We start from the raw sequence: 19,984 nt of genomic DNA, 5'->3' as shown, positions 1-19,984 counted from the left end.
ACTGACCCCTCCATTCTCACCACTACCTCTCTGCACTACCCCTTGACTCCTCCATACTCGCCGATACCTCTATGTACTACCCCACTGACCCCTCCATTCTCACCACTACCTCTCTGCTCTAGCCCCTGACTCCTCCATACTCGCCGATACCACTCTGCACTACCCCACTGACCCCTCCATTGTCACCACTACCTCTCTGCTCTACCACCTGACTCCTCGATACTCACCGATACCACTATGTACTACCCCACTGACCCCTCCATTCTCACCACTACCTCTCTGCTCTACCCCCTGATGCCTCCATATTCGCCGATACCACTCTGCACTACCCCACTGACCCCTCCATTCTCACCACTACCTCTCTGCTCTACCCCGACTCCTCCATACTCGCCGATACCACTCTGCACTACCCCACTGACCCCTCCATTCTCACCACTACCTCTCTGCTCTACTCCTTGACTCCTCCATACTCGCCGATACCACTCTGCACTACCCCACTGACCCCTCCATTCTCACCACTACCTCTCTGCTCTACCCCCTGACTCCTCCATACTCGCCGATACCACTATGTACTACCCCACTGACCCCTCCATTCTCACCACTACCTCTCTGCTCTAGCACCTGACTCCTCCATACTCGCCAATACCACTCTGCACTACCCCACCTGACCCCTCCATTCTCACCACTAATGCTCTACACCTCTTCCCTGACCGCTCTTTATCCAACACTACTTCTCTGCACTACCCCTGGCTATAACTTACAGATTATTGCTGTATTATAGGAAGGAGTAACCAGCAGCTGAGTGACCGCAAGGTATTTTTGCAAGAGCCTACTAAGAAATATGTTGATCTAGACACCACATATGAGTGTATTCATATGTACTAAAACACTACCCTGTAGCTAGAATTGGAGCAAACATATCTGAGGAATTATTTGAGGAGTTTTATTGCATCCTGTTTTATTTTTAGCGTATAAAGTCCTATTAATTATACCAACATTTTTGCCTGATCTAGTGAGCCACACCCCCTTAAGTGACCGGTCATGTGGGCCTTTATCATTGCATTCTCCTGTGGACCCTTAGAGCCCCAGTCTGCGACTGGATGCATCAATCGATGCCACAGTGTGCAGACGATAAAGTGGGAGTTTCAGTCCTTGCACAAGTGACCACACTGATCTACACAAGTGGAGGAGTTTGTATAGACATTTGCATAAAGTCGCAGAAGGACGACCACCAATATATGCTGCTGCTGCGCAGGGCCTCCATCAGGGTTAACTGCCGGGACTGGAGTCCCGCCCCCGGAGAGAGAGGGGGGCCCTGTGCCACCCCCCCCCACCACCACCATGTTTAGCCATCCCTGTGCCCCCAATAGGTCCAGCCTCCCTGTCCTGCACTTCCCCTTCCTTCTGGCTTTTTAAGGCTTTTTCAATGTATTATATGTGGATCTGGCTTTTTAAGCGTTCTTTTATGTGGATCTGGCTTTTTAATGTATTTTATGAGGATCCAACTTTTTCAATGTATTTTATGTGGTTCTGGCTTATGAACAATCAACGTTGCTTTCCTTATATATTTAGTATAGATTCAGTTTTTTTGTATATGTGTGAATTTACAGTGGTTTTCTCTCCTATGTTTCTGTATTTGTATCATTTCATAGATTATATGATAGATTAACATGTCATAATAACACCCACCCCCACACCCCAAACTTGGAGAATTTTTAAATTGGTTTACGCACCAATTGATGCTCCACCCACATTATGCACAGCTCCGCCCACCTCTGCCCCATCCCGCCGTGTGGGTCGGGGCCGTGCCTATTTTGTCAGTACAATTTCTTATGGCAGCACTGCTGCTGCGTGCCTTTCTGTATGCGACTCTTAATCAGGCCCCTTGTGTTTTCATTCTAGTGGTTGATTAAAGGACAGAAGGAAATATTTATGAAATTCCCCCTGAATATCCTATGAAAATATGAGCCTGATTCAGCAAGGATCGCAGTTGCTAATACGCACGCATTCGGCCGGTTATTTCGCACTGCGCATGCATCGCAGTGCGCGTGTGCGAACTAGACGCTGCAATCTGGACTGCGATCGCAGTGTGCTCTCAGACCCAGTGCAGGGTGATTGAAAGGAAGTGCCATAAGTGGGTGGTGACGGGGGGGTTGTCGTGCAAACACAAATGTGCCAGTGCATTGCAACGCCATTGCATGGGTATGTATAAATTATCCACTGCAATGCCATACGCAGTGTGAGGTGTCATAGCATGCGCTGAAGTAAGCAATTTCTGAGTGAGGTCTGGGCTTGTGCATATGGGTCCAGAGTTACTCGATGTTTCCGATTGTTTCACTATATTGCTAAGTATTACGGATGTGGGACAAGGGAAAGTGGGCGCCCTTATGTGAGGCTGTTGTCACACTGTTATACTGTGATCGCAAAGCATTTGCATATCACCGCTGACATTAGCAACTGCTTTGCGTGCGCATTAGCAGAATAGCGATCCATGCTATGTTACCTGGAGTCCATCTATTCACCTATATACCAGTATCCATCATTGGTAATGATCCTGTTTAGATCTAAAAGTTAATTTCACTGCAAGACCCCTGTGATCAACAATATAAAGTAGGGGTAGGCAACATGTAGCACTATAGCCACTGTGAAACCACACATCCCAGCTTGCCCTGCCACAGTTTTAGCATACTCTAACAGTAAATCTGTGGCAGGTCATGCTGGGATGAGTAGTTTCACAGCAGTTACTATATCCTAACGAGAAACTAGATTTTAGGAATAATTGCACTCCCAGATGTTTAACCAACATGTATGTTACTCTACATAGCCCTGTGGAAATATATATTTTTATACATTATATCAAACCGACCTAAATGAATTCTGAAGAAGGGAATAAGTAAAGCTTTGTTTTACCACCACAAACAGTCTGAGTTTGGAATTACATTAGTATGCCAGCCCTAAGGGGACCATTGACAAGGTCCAGAGTGTTCCAGACTCCTTAGTAATTATGCAGATGAAGTTTAATGTCTTACAGGGGACAGGAATAATGAACCCGGGTGGTAAATAGCACAATTCATTTTTAATGTTGTGTAATAGTTTTCTGCTTCACCTAAGCTATTCCATTTTCATGCTTGCATGTATTTTAGTATTTATAATGCTTAGTCTGCATGTAACAACTGCTTTGTCTAAAGAGTCTGTTCTTTTAATATAATACTCTTATCTCAGGATATACTAAATATCCAATCTAAAAATTGATGTTTTATACATCATTTACAATATAAATATACATAATTTACAATATAAATATACAGCATTTGTAATAAAAGACAGTGTTTCATTACTATAAATCGTTTAATCCTACATGTAGTTGTTTTGTTTTTCAGTTTTTAAAACGGTATGTATTAATTAGCCGCGATAACACGTTGTCGCGCATTAAAGTGGTTAAAAGTGACTTTCATGCAAAGAAACTATTTTGCTCTATTCAATTAGCCCTTGCGTTACTGCGCGATATTTTGTCATAGGATTTACCGCAAAATACTTTTCACCACTTCCTGAACTAGTGATATGTTGGGAAAAATCCCTATTTTAAGGTAAAAATGCCAGAACCACTGGGACACGTTCCTTAATGACTAATAAGGCAAAAATTATTTTTTAATTAGCTTAATTTGGCCAATAATGACATATCATTTTTGGGTTTGAAATGTGCAAAGTGCAGGAAAATCGGTTATTTGATGTGGGACAGGTGATTTTAAGATTGCTGGTGAGTGTTAGAGGCGTATTTTGATGGTTTTTAAGTGACTTAAAATGGAACAAATATATACTTATTTATTTTATGCACCTTCAATTTAAGTAGAGCATTTAAAAAAAAAAAAAGGAAATACTTTCTATCATTTTTTTCACTGTTTGAGAAAAATACTTATAAGAACCCCAAATACTTTTATTATGGCCACTAATAGACTTTTATACTGTTATCCTATATTAGTTTACCTTTTTGGGGGGTACAGACAGATTTCCCCTTTTTCATCTACAGTATATTTTGTGCATGTAAAATATGCAAAAATTATCACACAAATACCGAAAGATGACTTTTCAGACTGAATTGTGCGAAAAATGGAAGTGCGCATACAGGCGAAAAGTTAAATTAACGGGCAATAGGATCGAAAAGTGAAGGCACGAAAAGTTATCGTTTTATGGCAGCTAAGTCTTACAGCTCACAGTTTGATATTATTCCAATTTATTATATGTCACATGTGGGGCACTAATGGTAATTTGTGAACATGAACAAGCCAAATTTCAAAAGCTGAATTGTAAATGTTCAAATGCTGAAAATGTTTTCTCGGAATGTCACACCTATTTATGTGCATCCTGTTTTTGTTGGTAAGTATATGGATTTGCAGTCTATGGGCCTGATTCAGCAAGGATTGCAGTTGCTAATAAGCGCACAATCAGCTGATTGTTGCGTACTGTGCATGCATCGCAATGCACATGCACAAACCAGCCACAGCGATTGGGACTGCGATCGCAGTGACTGCGCAGAGTGATAGACAGGAAGTACCATTTATGGGTGGGGACGGGGGGTGGTCTGCAAAACGCAAGCGTGCCAGTGCGTTTCAACGCCGTTGAAGGGGCATGCATAAATTATCCACTGCGATGCCCTGCGCAGACTGAGGTCTCATAGCATGCAAGGAAGTTAGCAATTTCTGAGTAAGGTCAGAGCTTGTGCAAGTGTGCGTGAGGCTACGATGGTACTCGATTGTACCGATGGTTTTGCAGTCTTAGTAAACATTACAGATGTGTGTAAGGTAAACTGGGCGTCCTTATGTAGTGCTGCAAGGGCATAGCAGTCACAATGGATTAGCATACTATCGCAGTTGAACTGAGCATGTAATCGCAGCTGCGATTGCAATAGCAATCCGTAGTGAATCAGGCCCTATAATGGCATGGTCTGTGGAGTGCAATAGCTAAATAAGTTGGGATATTCTTTGCTAAGTGCAGATGAATCAATGTTAATTTTCACTTAAAATATTTCAAATAGTACATCAAACTCTCAGTGGCATGGGCACAACTACAATAGGTGCAAGGGGATGTAGTTTTAAACCCAGCTGTCGGGTTGCCGGTGCTCAGAATGCCAGGGCCTGAATCCCGACACCAGTCAAAATCCCGGGGCCGGCAATCTAACGGTAAGTAGTGGGGTTAGGGGGAGGGTTAGGAGTTAGGGTTAGGCACTGGGGGGGAGAGTTAGGTTTAGGCTGAATTGGAGGGTTAGGAATACTGTCGGTATCCTAACCCTGACGGGATGCCAGCATCGGTATTCTGATCGCCGGGATCCGGAGCGTCAGCATCCTGTGCCCAAGGGGTGCAGCTGCTATGGAGCCCAGGGCTGAGGGGGGCTCATCTACCTTGTCAAAGTTATGTATTATGGGTGTCATTCAGACCCACTCGCGAGCGGCTGTCCCAGATTTAGATTTCTTGGCCCTAGTTCAATATTTGTGCACTGCCCCATAATTCTCTACCTACAATACAATAGCTCTAAATGAATCAAAATCACTGCATACCTTATGTATAGAATATATAAATGGAATAAATATTAGAGATGTGCGGTTTGGTTCTACTTGATTATTTTCATCAAATTAGAGCAAATTCAGATTTATCTTATTGCCTATCCAAAACACATGAGAATTGGATATTTTAACCATGTCAGCATTATAACGTTAAACTTAATGCTTTACTATCATGTTTAAAGTTATGATGCCCACACAATTAAAATACTTGAAATTAACATTATTCTCCCATTGGCATAATGCTGTTGAAATATTGACTGCTATAGCATTAATGTCGATGAAACATCTTTGTGCCACCTGCAGCATACTATATCATGGGCTGTAAATATATGTATCATTTCCTTATATAGATTTACAGTAAATATACTGTCTATATAAGAAAATTATATATATATATATATATAGCGCAGGAAGAAATGACAGCACTCGGCCAGTCGCCGAGCGCTGCCATTTCTTCCTGCGCTGTTTAGGACCAGGTGGTCCATGGAAGGCACCGACGCCATTTACCTTATACTCCAGTGAGTGCCGGGACATTGCTACCTTTTATATATATATATATATATATATATATATAAAAAATATCATACAAACTCGGCACTCACATGCTTTTCAAACTGCAACTCCTTTGAACATAGGGAATGTTGGTTCCAAAATATTGCAATAATTTGTTAATTTTGTCACGGTCAATCCCATCTGGTCAGTCCCTACACTGATTCTCAGATAAATGAACTTATAATATTTTGGAACCAACATTCCCTATGTTCAAAGGAGTTGCAGTTTGAAAAGCATGTGAGTGCCGAGTTTGTATGATATTTTTTATGTAGATGGTGTGGTCACATGCCAAGGGCACCCCAGATGGTTGAGTGCCGTGGATTAAGCCTGTCGTTTATTTAAATTTTGTGGTCACACTTGCTAGGGCACCCTGTTTTTCAAAAGTAAGACAAACTTTTTTTTCTTTTTCCAGGTGATTATTAACTGATAGCCCTGGGTGTGGTCCTGTCTCTTTAAGGCAGGACCCAATTTCATGTTTAAAATGTATGCAGCTTGAGCCAAAGGTGGCAGATCAAGTTCATTTATCTGAGAATCAGTGTAGGGACTGGCCAGATGGGAATGACCGTGAAGCGGTGGTCAGCTTTACAAATTATTGCAATATTTTGGAACCAACATGCCCTATGTTCAAAGGAGTTGCAGTTTGAAAAGCATGTGAGTGCCGACTTTGTATGATATTTTGTATGTAGATGGTGTGGTCACATGCCAAGGGCACCTCAGATGGTTGAGTGCCGTGGATTAAGCCTGTCACATATATATATATATATATATATATATATATATATATGTGTGTGTGTGTGTGTCACAAAACAAAAATCATAGCGCAAATGTGTTTATAGTGACTGAATATAATCATGGTCCAGTATAATGAAATATAGGAAGGACTATTATGCCATTTATATTATAATTATATTCTGGCTCTGATTTGGGTTAAATACATGAGTCTTGTTTCTCTCAGTAACCCAGAAGTAATTGTGACAATAACCCCTAATGGGCACATGGAGGGGTATAAATAGGCAGATACCCCTCCTGTTTGGTATCCCCTTGAAGAAGTCCCTGGACGAAACGCGTTGGGAGTAGCAGTCTCTTACCCCATGAACTTTGACTCTTTTTTACTCAGATAAGCTGACATCCTCTTTTTATCCATTTATTTATTTACCCATTACCCTTATTGAATTGTGGATTATTGTATTATCTTATCATGTGATCATCCTCTATGCATTTAATTTTTTATCTGTACAGAAAGAATTATATATATATTTTATATTTCATTGTTGCACTTTATCTTTTTATCACTGATTTATCACATACTTATCTATGCTATATGTGACTAATTAGCTTATTTATTATCCGCACTAGCACTTGTTTGCAAACTGGTCGCCTATCAATCATAGTACTATTTTTTCTTGATTGAACAAACACTATATTTCCTGGCGCCGTATCCACAAATTTTTTTCATAGCACAGACGGTGTAATGGTTAGCATTACTGCCTCAAAGCACTGAGGTCGTGGGTTCAATTCCCACCACGGCCCTAACTGTGTGGAGTTTGTATATTCTCCCTGTGCTTGCGTGGGTTTCCTCCGGGTACTCCGGTTTCTTCCCACACTCCAAAAATATACTGGTAGGTTAATTGGCTCCCAACAAAAAAAAAATTAACCCTAGCGTGTATGTGTGTGTGCACATGATAGGGAATATAGATTGTAAGCTCCACTGGGGCAGGGACTGATGTGAATGGCCAACTATTCTCTGTAAAGCGCTGCGGAATATGTGTGCGCTATATAAATAACTGGTAATAAATAATAAATAAAATATATATATATATAATGTAAAAAGGAAGAAAGGGGGCGCTCTATCGTGCATGAATCAGTTTAATATAAAAGACATAAATAACCACATCTCCATGAAATGAGGTAATGGACTCGTACCAATTCAATAAACACTGTGGGCTGGATACCATATGACATTTACTGCACCCAAAAGGCAATGCTCCGTCTCGGCTGCTGGTCTCCCGGGTTTCCACACCGCACTGTGAGCCCGCTCAAACGCCGCGAATCAGCGAAGCACCGGAGTTCCACACCAGTGAATATGCAGCACTAGTATAATTGTATTAAATACTATTTCTACTGTGGTCATGGTGTGGGCCGGGGAGGGGAGTTTCCAGGCCACTGGTACCCCTCCCCCCCCCACCCTTTGACTGCATTTGTCTATGGTTTTGGCAACACAAAGAGCCTGAGCACTGCTTTCACTCTCACGTATTAGTACTGTGTATTGATGTATGTGTGTGTTCCTTTCAACATGGGTCCATATGGATATTGCTGGGCTGAAAACCAACATATAGAGGAGCAATGCTAATTAGGGGTGTGCACCGGCCACTTTTCGTGTTTTGTGTTTTGGTTTTGGATCTGGATCTTTCTTCGTGTTTTGGATCTGGATTGGTTTTGCCAAAACCACCCTTCCGTGTTTTGGGTTCTGGGTTTTGTGTTTTGGATCTGTATTTTTTTTTTAAAAAGCATAAAAACAGCTAAAATCACAGAATTTGTTGGTTTCTCTGCTCCTATGCTATTATTAACCTCAATAACCTTAATTTCCACTAATTTCCAGTCTATTCTGAACACCTCACACCTCACAATAGTGTTTTTATGTCCAAAAGGTTGCACCGAGGTAGCTGGATGACTATGCTAAGCGACACGAGTGGGCGGCACAAACACGTGACCCATCTAGGAGTGACACTGCAGTGGCAGACAGGATGGCAGTTAGAAAAACTAGGCCCCAAACTGTACATAATGCAAAGAAAAAAAAGAAGTGCAAGATGGAATTGTCCTTGGGCCCTCCCACCCACCCTTATGTTGTATAAACAGGACATGCACACTTTAACAAATCAATCATTTCAGAGCCAGGGTCTGCCACACAACTGTGGCTGAAATGATTGGTTCGTTTGGGCCCCCACAAAACAAGCTGGCAATTAATGTGTCCCTGCACAAACTGGCTCTACGGAGGCAAGATGTCATCCTCATCCTCCTCATCCACCGATTCCTCACCCTCTTCAGTGTGTACATCCTCATCCTCACAAAGTATTAACTCGTCCCCACTTGAATCCACCACCACAGGTCCCTCTGTACCTTCTGGAGGCTGGTCTCCCTGGAAGAGCTGATAATTCATTTTGATGAACATCATCTTCTCCACATTCTGTGGAAGCAACCTCCTACGCCTTTCGCTGACAAGGTTCCCGGCTGCACTAAACACTCTTTCGGAGTACACACTGGAGGGGGGGCAACTCAGGTAAAATAGAGCCAGCTTGTACAGGGGCCTCCAAATTGCCTCTTTTTCCTGCCAGTACAGGTATGGACTGTCTGACATGCCTACTTGGATGCTGTCACCGATGTAATCCTCCACCATTCTGTCAATGGTGACAGTATCATATGCAGTGACAGTAGACATGTCAGAAATTGTTGCCAGGTCCTTCAGTCCGGACCAGATGTCCAAACTTGGTCCTGCCTGCCCTGCATCACCGCCAGCGGGTTGCTTAGGATACCTAAGTTTTTTCCTGGCAGCCCCAGTTGCGGGAGAAAATGAAGAAGGAGCCGTTGACGTGTCACGTTCCGCTTCAGCTGACAGTGTGTTCACCAGCAGGTCTTTGCACCTCTGCAGGCTTGTGTCGGCCGGAAAGAGAGACACCACATAGGCTTTAAACCTAGGATCAAGCATGGTGGCCAAAATGTAGTGGTCTGATTTCAACAGATTGACCACCCTGGAATCCTGGCAAAGCGAATGAAGGGCTTCATCCACAAGTCCCACATGCCAAGCGGAATCGCTCCGTCTTAGCTCCTCCTTCACTTTCTCCAGCTGCTTCTGCAAAAGCCTGATGAGGGGAATGACCTGACTCAAGCTGGCTGTGTCTGAACTGACTTCACGTGTGGCAAGTTCGAAGGGCTGGAGAACCTTGCACAACACGGAAATCATTCTCCACTGCGCTTGAGTCAGGTGCATACCCCCTCCTTTGCCTATGTCATAGGTGGATGTATAGGCTTGTATGGCCTTTTGCTGCTCCTCCATCCTCTGAAGCATATAGAGGGTTGAGTTCCACCGCGTCACAACCTCTTGCTTCAGGTGATGGCGGGGCAGGTTCAAGAGTGTTTGCTGGCGCTCCAGTCTTCGGCACGCAGTCGCTGAATGGCGAAAGTGGCCAGAAATTTTTCAGAAAATTCTGCACCACCAAGTTTATTGTGTGAGCAAAACATGGGACGTGCTGGAATTTGCCCAGATGTAATGCCCGCACAATATTGGTGGCGTTGTCAGATATCACAAATCCCCAGGAGAGTCTAAGTGGGGTAAGCCACTGGGCGATGATTTCCCTCAGTTTCTCTAAGAGGTTGTCGGCGGTGTGCCTCTTACTGAAACCGGTGATACACAGCGTAGCCTGCCTTGTAACGAGCTGGCATTTCTGAGATGCTGCTACTGGTGACGCTGCTGCTGTTGCTGCGTAAGGTGATACATCTACCCAGTGGGCTGTCACAGTCATATAGTCTTTAGTCTGCCCTGTTCCACTTGTCCACATGTCCGTGGTTAAGTGGACATTGTGTACAACGGCATTTTTCAGGACACTGAGGACACTTTTTCTGACGTTTCTGTACAGTCTCGGTATCGCCTGTCTAGTGAAGTGGAATCTAGACGGGATTTGGAACCGGGGACACACTACCTCCATCAATTGTCTAAATCCCACTGCACTAATGGCGGATACCGGACGCACGTCTAACACCAACATAGCAGTCAAGGCCTCAGTTATACGTTTTGATTCAGGATGACTGCTGTCGTACTTCATCCTCCTCGCTAAGGACTGTTGGAGGGTCAATTGTTTAGTAAAAGTAGTGGTGTTCCTACTTCCTCTCTGGGATGATGAACGACTCCCAGCAGCAGCAACAACAGCAGCGGCAGCAGTAGGCGTAGCAATGCAGGATCCTCCAGAGGAATCCCGGATAGGAGAGTCAGTCATGCCAGTGACATGGCCTGCAGGACTACTTCCGATCCTGACTAAGGAGGAAATTGACGAGGAGGGAGTTGACGGTGTGGTTTGCAGGCGCTTGGATACAACAGGACAACGGGATTTAGGTGTCCCTGGACTGCTTACGGTCTTAGCCAAAGTTTCTGAACTTGACAGTAACTTTTTATGAACGCGCTGCAGGTGCCGTATAAGGGAGGATGTTCCTAGGTGGTTGACGTCCCTACCCCTACTTATTTCACCTTTACATATGGTACATATGGCAAGACAGTTGTTGTCCGGATTTGGATAGAAATATTGCCAGACCAAAGAGGTGGAATGTTTGGTCTTCTGCCCAGGCATGACCGTGATGGGCTTTTTCATCCCACGGACAACAACTGTCTCCCCCGGAGCCTGATTTAAACATACCACATCACCATCAGAATCCTCCTCGCCAACTTCCTCCTCAGCGCCAGCTACACCAGTATCCTCATCCTGTTGTACTTCAACAGTGACATCTTCAATTTGCATATCAGCAAGTGGACTGTGGGTGCTCCTTTCAGCACTTGCAGGGGGCGTGCAAATGGTGGAAAGAGCCACCTCTTCCCGTCCAGTGCTGGGAAGGTCAGGCATCGCAACCACCACCACACTTGGACTCTCCTTGGGGATTTGTGATATCTTCTTAGAAAGCACAGTTCTTCGCTGTGCTTTTGCCAGCTTAACTCTTTTGATTTTTTTAGTGGGAGGAGGGCTTCCATCGTCATGTGAAGCTGAACCACTAGTCATGAACATACTAGGGATCGACCTTAGCCGTTCCTTGCCACTCCGTGTCGTAAATGGCATATTGGCAAGTTTACGTTTCTCTTCAGCTGATTTAAATGTCTTTTTCAAGGTCATTTTCCTGAACTTTGCCATTTGGGATTGTATGTGCCCTCTACTATGACATTGGGCATCGGCCTTGGCAGACGACGTTGATGGCATGTTATCGTCTATGTCATAACTAGTGGCAGCAGCTTCAGCACTAGGAGGAAGTGGTTCTTGATCTTTCTCTATTTTATTTTTATCGGAGAAAGTTTGGTCCTCCATTTATGTTATATCGATTTGATATATACGTGCGGCTAAACACAGAAAATAATTTTTTTTTTGGTTTGGACTGGAGTGTACTTTGTGGGTTACAGCACCCTTTAACGGTCAAGCCAGCCGGCCCTTTACTTATGACACAGGCGCACGCTTGGCACTACTTTGTTGATGCACGTGCGGCTACTGCGCACACAATTCACAAACACAGAAAATAATTTTTTTTTTGGTTTGGACTGGAGTGTACTTTGGGGGTTACAGCACCCTTTAACGGTCAAGCCAGCCGGCCCTTTACTTATGACACAGGCGCACGCTTGGCACTACTTTGTTGATGCACGTGCGGCTACTGCGCACACAATTCACAAACACAGAAAATAATTTTTTTTTTGGTTTGGACTTGAGTGTACTTTGGGGGTTACAGCACCCTTTAACGGTCAAGCCAGCCGGCCCTTTACTTATGACACAGGCGCACGCTTGGCACTACTTTGTTGATGCACGTGCGGCTACTGCGCACACAATTCACAAACACAGAAAATAATTTTTTTTTTGTTTGGACTGGAGTGTACTTTCGGGGGTTACAGCACCCTTTAACGGTCAAGCCAGCCGGCCCTTTACTTATGACACAGGCGCACGCTTGGCACTACTTTGTTGATGCACGTGCGGCTACTGCGCACACAATTCACAAACACAGAAAATAATATTTTTTTTGGTTTGGACTGGAGTGTACTTTGGGGGTTACAGCACCCTTTAATGGTCAAGCCAGCCGGCCCTTTACTTATGACACAGGCGCACGCTTGGCACTACTTTGTTGATGCACGTGCGGCTACTGCGCACACAATTCACAAACACAGAAAATAATTTTTTTTTTGGTTTGGACTGGAGTGTACTTTGGGGGTTACAGCACCCTTTAACGGTCAAGCCAGCCGGCCCTTTACTTATGACACAGGCGCACGCTTGGCACTACTTTGTTGATGCACGTGCGGCTACTGCGCACACAATTCACAAACACAGAAAATAATTTTTTTTTTGGTTTGGACTGGAGTGTACTTTGGGGGTTACAGCACCCTTTAACGGTCAAGCCAGCCGGCCCTTTACTTATGACACAGGCGCACGCTTGGCACTACTTTGTTGATGCACGTGCGGCTACTGCGCACACAATTCACAAACACAGAAAATATATTATTTTTTTAGCACTTGGGGGGAGCACCCCTGATGGACAGAGCACCCCCTGGACAACACTACAGCACTCCTTTAGGACTGGGACACTGCACAGGACTTTGGAGTGGACACAGCCCCTATGGAGAACTGACTGCACAACACAGTCCAGCCAGCCCCTATGGACTTTGAAGTAGTGGACACAGCCCCTATTAACAACAGCAGCACAGCACAACACAGCCAGCCCCTATGGACTTTGAAGTAGTGGACAACAGCAGCACTACACTACACTACACTACACAGCCCTAACTCCCACCCTCCCTCTTCACTGTCCACAGCCGAGTGAGAAAATGGCGCCGACGCGGGTACCTTATATAGGATCCAAAACCCGCGAGACTCGGAAGGCGGGATGATGACGTTTTGCCTCGATTTTAGATCCGAGTCAGGCGGGAAAAGTCGAGCCTGACTCGGATCGGACTCGGATCGGGGGGGCTCGGGGGGGTTCGGATTTCAGAAATCCGAACCCGCTCACCCCTAATGCTAATGCAACATTTTGAAAGATGCATAAAACAAATTAAACATCGGAACTCTTTGGATAATAGCTGGTAATTGGTTTGGAGACCAGTTATGTGAGCAAGCATACTGTACCTCCAATTACACTATTGTCTCTTATCCCTCATTTGCTGAAGCAAAATAACATTAGTCAGTGATGGTTAGCAGACAGGTATAAAGTATTCTATAGAATAAAATAACTATTTTATACATTTACTGAATTAGTGCCTAAGATACTGTACAATACAGAGTTAATGTGGCTTCCTGAAGGTCTCCTTCTGCAGAATAAAAGCAATATAGTACAACCTCCTGTACAATGTTATTCTAAAGATTTATGGTATTAGGACTTTAGATAGGACAGTAAAAAGGTCGACAGTGTCTAGATAGACACCAGATGTTAATATAGTCGATATATCGACAGGGACAAAAGGTCGATAATGACACCGTTCGACACAGTAAAGGTCAACGTGGAAGAATATCGACAGGTACAAATGGTCGACATGGGCAAAATGTCAACACAAAAATGGTTGATGCACAGATGGTCAATAAATTTTTTTTTAGGATTAGGTACTTACCAGAGGGTTAGGATTAGGGTTAGGCACTTACCCTGACAATTAAGGTTAGGCACTTACCCCGACGGTTAGGGTTAGGCACCATGCAGGAGGGTTAGGGTTAGGCACTTACCCCGACGGTTAGGGTTAGGCACCATGAGGGAGGGTTAGGATTAGGTACTTACCGGAGGGTTAGGGCTAAGGCACTTACCCCGACGGTTGAGGTTAGGCACTTACCCCGAAGGTTACGGTTAGGCAACATGAGGGAGGGTTAGGGTTAGGCAATTATCCCGATGGTTAGGGTTAGGCACCATGAGGGAGGTTTAGGGTTAGGCACTTACCCCGATGGTTAGGGTTAGGCACCATGAGGGAGGGTTAGGGTTAGGCACTTACCGGAGGGTTAGGCACTAGAAGGGATGGTTAGTGTCAGGCACCTACCCTGATGGTTAGGGTGAGGCACCAAGAGGGAGGGTTAGGTTTAGGTACCAACTTCAGGATTATAGTGAAGATTAAGGTTAGAAAAAAAAAGTGTTGACCATTTTTGTGTCGACATTTTGACTATGTTGACCATTTGTACCTGTCGACCTTCTTTCATGTCGACCTTTGCTATTTTAACCTTTTGTCACTGTTGACTGATTGACTGTCTACCATCTGGTGTCTATGGAGGCACTGTTGACCTTTTTACTGTCTAACTTTTATACCATAACCAAGATTTATGTGTTTCTCTCTCTGACTCAGCAATGTTTGGCTCTGCAGTGAATACGTTAATCACATCACCCAGTGTAATATCTTGTGTATCTAGTATTGTGCAAATGGAAAGCCTGTTGTATTGATTTCTATCCCTTTTGGAAATAATGTGTTTTACACTGATGCCCAGCTAGTGCCTCTCATACACACGCTCACAGGCTAGGTTTGGCGATTGTGAGTCACTTGTTACCTAATTGGAACTGACTGGACGTATTGCCGCACGCCTGCTGGATTTCAGGGCTGTTCCACCCCAGTGGATACAATGCACATCCTGAGCTAATGAGGAGTCCTACAGAGAATCACACAGAGACAAAAAAAAGACATGTTTGTTTACTCAACATGAGCCGCACAGCAATCTGCAATATTCATTACAACCAATTACACCGTTACATCTTCTATCAGTCAGCAAGTGCTACAATCCCCAGATGCTGGATCTGAGGATCGCTGAAATCCAATCACAATCAAAATATGATCGTGAGTTGCAAATCTGTGAAATTTACCATGTATAATTTCACTGATACTCCAATGGATCAGAGAACATGGAAGCCGACCAGCGAACCAGCGCTTCCGATCCCATCGCAGGAACGGACAATACGTCGCCTGGTGTATGGGGGCCTATTGTTGTTTATTTTTACCTCAGTACAGCAATGTCAATTTCTACTGCTGGTGGGTCTGGATCTTGGTGGGTCTGGGACTTTCTTGCTGAGTGAATGCACCAACTTATAACACACAAGCAAGAATGAGGTTTTCTTTTGTGGGATGAAATTATTTAAATAATATATTCAAGGGGAGAAGAATACAAGTTTTATGGGATGCCGGCTGTCAGAATACCGACAGCAGCATCCAGACAGTCACAATTCCGACACTAACAGGTAAGTTCCCTAATGCTAACCCTTACCCCCTACCACTAACCCACTCTCCCTGGTGCCTGCACCTAATCTCCCCCGTAGTGCCTAAACCTAACCGCCCCCATCCCCGCACCCTAAATCTAACCATCGCCCCTAAAGCTAGGTACACACTGAACAGATATATTGAGTGATCTGCAGATGATCGTTCATACACATGACCATCATCTGTCTCTGGCCGCGGGTCCCCTCCCCGTGGCCTCTGCCGCAAGTGTATGGGTGGTCGGAAGACTGCCCGTACACACTGCTCGATGGACAGATATATCTGCCATCGGCTGTGCAGCAGAGCCCACACAATATGTCTGTGAACGACGTCATTCACAGCCATATCACTGGCACATACTGGCTGACGGGCATACAATATATTGGGCGATCAATTGATCTGCCAATATATCTGCCAGTATGTATCTAGAATTAGTGCCTAACCCTCCCCCTAGTGCCTAACCCTAAACCTAACCCCCGATGCTTACCTTTGGGATGCCGGCGGTCGCTATTCTGGAGCCAGGATCCCAACTGCTGTGGGGATTCTTGCATCAGTATTTAGAGTGACCATCGGCATCGCATCTCTTGGGATGCTGACTACATCCCCTAGTGACTTATATTGGGAGGTACAGTATAGATACAGTTATCTGCCAGCAGCTTCGGTATAATACAGAATAAAACTCACTGTAACAGGACATATGCTTTGCTCCTGTTTTCACAGTAATTTTCCAAAATGAATTAATCTAGACAAAAATTATTTATGTTAATGATGTAAATGTCCAGGTTAAGTCAATAGGCAATTAAATATTTAAAATTGGAGTAGAGGCTGAAATGAGTAATGATGGCAGATACTGTAATGCAAGTTTACTTAACTGATTTACATCGCCCAGATATTTTATTTCCACAATATTGTCATGGACGTTCTGATGTAAAGAATGAGCTGCTCATTTTGAGATAGCAGCTACTGTCCCTAAATGCTGGAAGTATTTCTAAAACCTTATAAGGCATTTATATTGTGAAATTCTTTAATTATATCATTATTCGAGCTTTTAGCAGTTTTTTGGTTCATTGTTATTTTGATATAAATCTGTTCTCTGTAAATCTATGTTAATCTAGACACAACAAATAGTGTATGACTTCATTGCAATTAGTTTGCATACTTATCAAATAATTGTACTGTAGCCATGCAGGATTTGTATTTTTATAGCATACCATTAAATGTATTATCTTTGTAACCATATGCTTTTATATATTGTATAATGATGCTGGGATGGCTCTGCTATTAATAAGGATTAAATCATTCAGTTCAACAAAAGGTTTTTTAACCTGGAATGTATGTTCATTCTTGACCAATCCTGAAACATCTGAGGAGATAGAAGTCATTTGTCAACGTGAACTACTCAGACATAAACACTACAAGGGATTTTTAACTGTTTCTTTAACAACCTCTGAATACTATTAATAATGATTTAAAATTACTTTGTTCGTATAGATACTGTAGGTAAAACTCTATTTGAGGATATAGAAAAAAAGATTAACATGCTATGGTTGGGGCAATTTAGTTATGTGCAATGCTGTCGATGTGCCGTAAGAACCAAAGAGAGATGCACAGTAAAATGAGCAATGCCGTTCTCCCTTAGGGACCTATTTATCAAGGCAGATTTCATAAACGTATACAGAAACTGCAGGTTCTCCATAATATTATGTATCAGCGCTAATGCAGAAGATTTCACAGAAATCTCCTGCAAAAGGCTAATTAGCACTGCAGATCGCAGTCCTCATTATTATCAGTGGGGACTACGATCTGACCCCTATGTACCAAACTTCCTCTCCCTCTCCTGCAGCCTCCATCCGGATCCAGAATCAGACACTGCATATGCAAATGTGAAAGACTCCTCCAATATGCCAGTGTAACTCCCAGCAATAGCGGTTATTGCTACTGCTATCCATGCAAGTTGCATTTAGTACATTGTGGGAATATTCTCAGTGCCGTGATTATTAACATTATGTGTGCAGCAGAGCATAGCGACTGCATGTCACAGATAATTGAGTTGGCCCCTAAAGGTGATATCTTAAGGTCATGGTATTTTGGCACTAATTTCCCAAATTGCACCATTGATGTTTCTGTCCCAGAATGTCCCTGTATTGAAGGATTAGATTTGGTCTGTTACATTTTGTCACCCATAGTTACCATGCAAGACATAAGCCGACTATATGCATTGTTTATGTCAGTTTTATTTACATTTTTCAATGGTAGAGGGGGTGTTGATCAGAGGGGTCTGTACATGTTGACTGTACATCATACTTGCCGACAATCAGCTCCCTCCTTGTGGGAGGGAACTGATTGTCGGCTAACAGCGGGGGGCGTGGCCGGTCACTGACATCACATCGGGGCGGAGCTGGGACGGGGCCGCACGATTGCTTCATCGGGAGGTCGGGAGGGTTGGTGGATGCCGGGACGCTTGCCTGCCTTTCCGGGCGGCCGGGTGCGACACCCGAAAATCGTGAGGCTCCCGGCCAAATCGGGAGGGTAGGCAAGCCTCCTGTACATATACTTATTTATTTATCGGACAGTCACTATCAAAACCTGCAGAAAATAAAGCTCCTCTCATATCATTCCTGTGTATGTTACTTGATATCAGATACAAGCTGTGAATTTTGTCTTAAGATTCTTCTGTAGAAATTCTACAATACACCTGTACAATAATAAAGAACAATACAGTGCAGAGAGAGAGTATACTGCTGCCAAGAAGTTTTATAGAGACTAAAGTTCCCAAACTTGTTTGTAGTGTGCCCCAGATTTGCCAGAGATGGGTGGATATGTATCTTGTATTACTCTGTCACATGTCTCAGCTCCTGAATTTGTGTTCCAATTAACCCTCTGTCTATAAAATACCAATATAAGTGTAGAAAAATATTAGTTTCTTCACAGGAAAGTATCTGTCAGACATAAAAGTTATAGGTAAACCTAAATGATCATTATTTATGCTTATTTATTATTATATTTATTATATCTATATGTGGGAAAACACATAAGCTTAGGTCAATGTGCAGAGAGAAAAGGGCAGACTTTTGTTACATATTTGCATTTCTAAATATGAACGTGGGCCGCCATGGTATCCGCATAATAGATCGACAATGTAAAGGTCTATAGTCAATAGGTCGACACCAGATGGTTGACATGCAATAGGTCGACAGGCAGGGCAGGATTAAGGCTTGTGGGCTCCCCATGGCAACTGGGTTGTGGGGGCCCCATCAATAAAATTGCCACGGCCCTGTCACAGTGCGCCGGACTCCGTGGTCCTGTGACACTGTTCTGTTAGGCAGCAGGTGAGGAGTCCAGGGCGCTCGCTGCCGACGCTTCCGGCTCCCCCCAGCGGCGGTAACAGGCGCCCGTGGCTCTCCTAGGAGCGCGCGCTCTGTCTTGTCCAAGATACCGTCTAGTCCGTTTGGTTCTGACCCAGCCTGTCGACTAAGCAATACGTGTCCTCTACTGTGTCTGAGTTTACCAGCACCTGTATAAGGGAACCTATCCTGAGGGCCGCGACCTGTGTGTCGGACACAGCCAAGTCCATACCTTCTTGTGAGGGTCCCTGGTGAATACCGTCGGCACATTAGAGTCCGCGCCTCAGGCATAGGTCACATCAATCCCAAAATACGGGCCTCATCCATAATCCATCTGAGAGTTGTGACAGGCCCACATACTCTAGTGACTACTATGCCCCTTACCATATCTCCGGACTCTCCACTGACCGGCAAGGTCGCAGCATACTACTTCATGTCCGCATCACTGCTGGGAACAGACTTCCGGCAGCATAGTGGACATAGGGGCCCATTTATCATTGTATATTTGCAGCTTAATCCCTGACAACACACGTTTTTGGGGATTAACCACAAATATTAACTTTTCCCCAGAAGTATGACAGAGGGAC

General features: G+C 44.0%; 1 protein-coding gene across 1 annotated transcript in view; it reads right to left on the bottom strand.

The window, feature by feature from the left end:
- LHFPL1 (LHFPL tetraspan subfamily member 1) overlaps positions 1–19,984 on the bottom strand; it is a 44,507-nt gene that overhangs the window by 8,027 nt on the left and 16,496 nt on the right. Inside the window, exon 5 of the mRNA XM_088482911.1 lies at positions 15,356–15,454. Within this exon, the coding sequence (XP_088339037.1) occupies positions 15,356–15,454 (99 nt within the window). The remainder of the gene's footprint in view (positions 1–15,355; positions 15,455–19,984) is intronic.

The sequence above is a fragment of the Taudactylus pleione genome, unplaced genomic scaffold, assembly GCF_031769625.1.
Source record: "Taudactylus pleione unplaced genomic scaffold, aTauple2 ptg000296l, whole genome shotgun sequence".
Classification (NCBI taxonomy): Eukaryota; Metazoa; Chordata; class Amphibia; order Anura; family Myobatrachidae; genus Taudactylus; species Taudactylus pleione.
The sequence above is the reverse complement of the archived record's forward strand: the minus strand, read 5'-3'. Positions and strand labels throughout refer to the sequence as shown.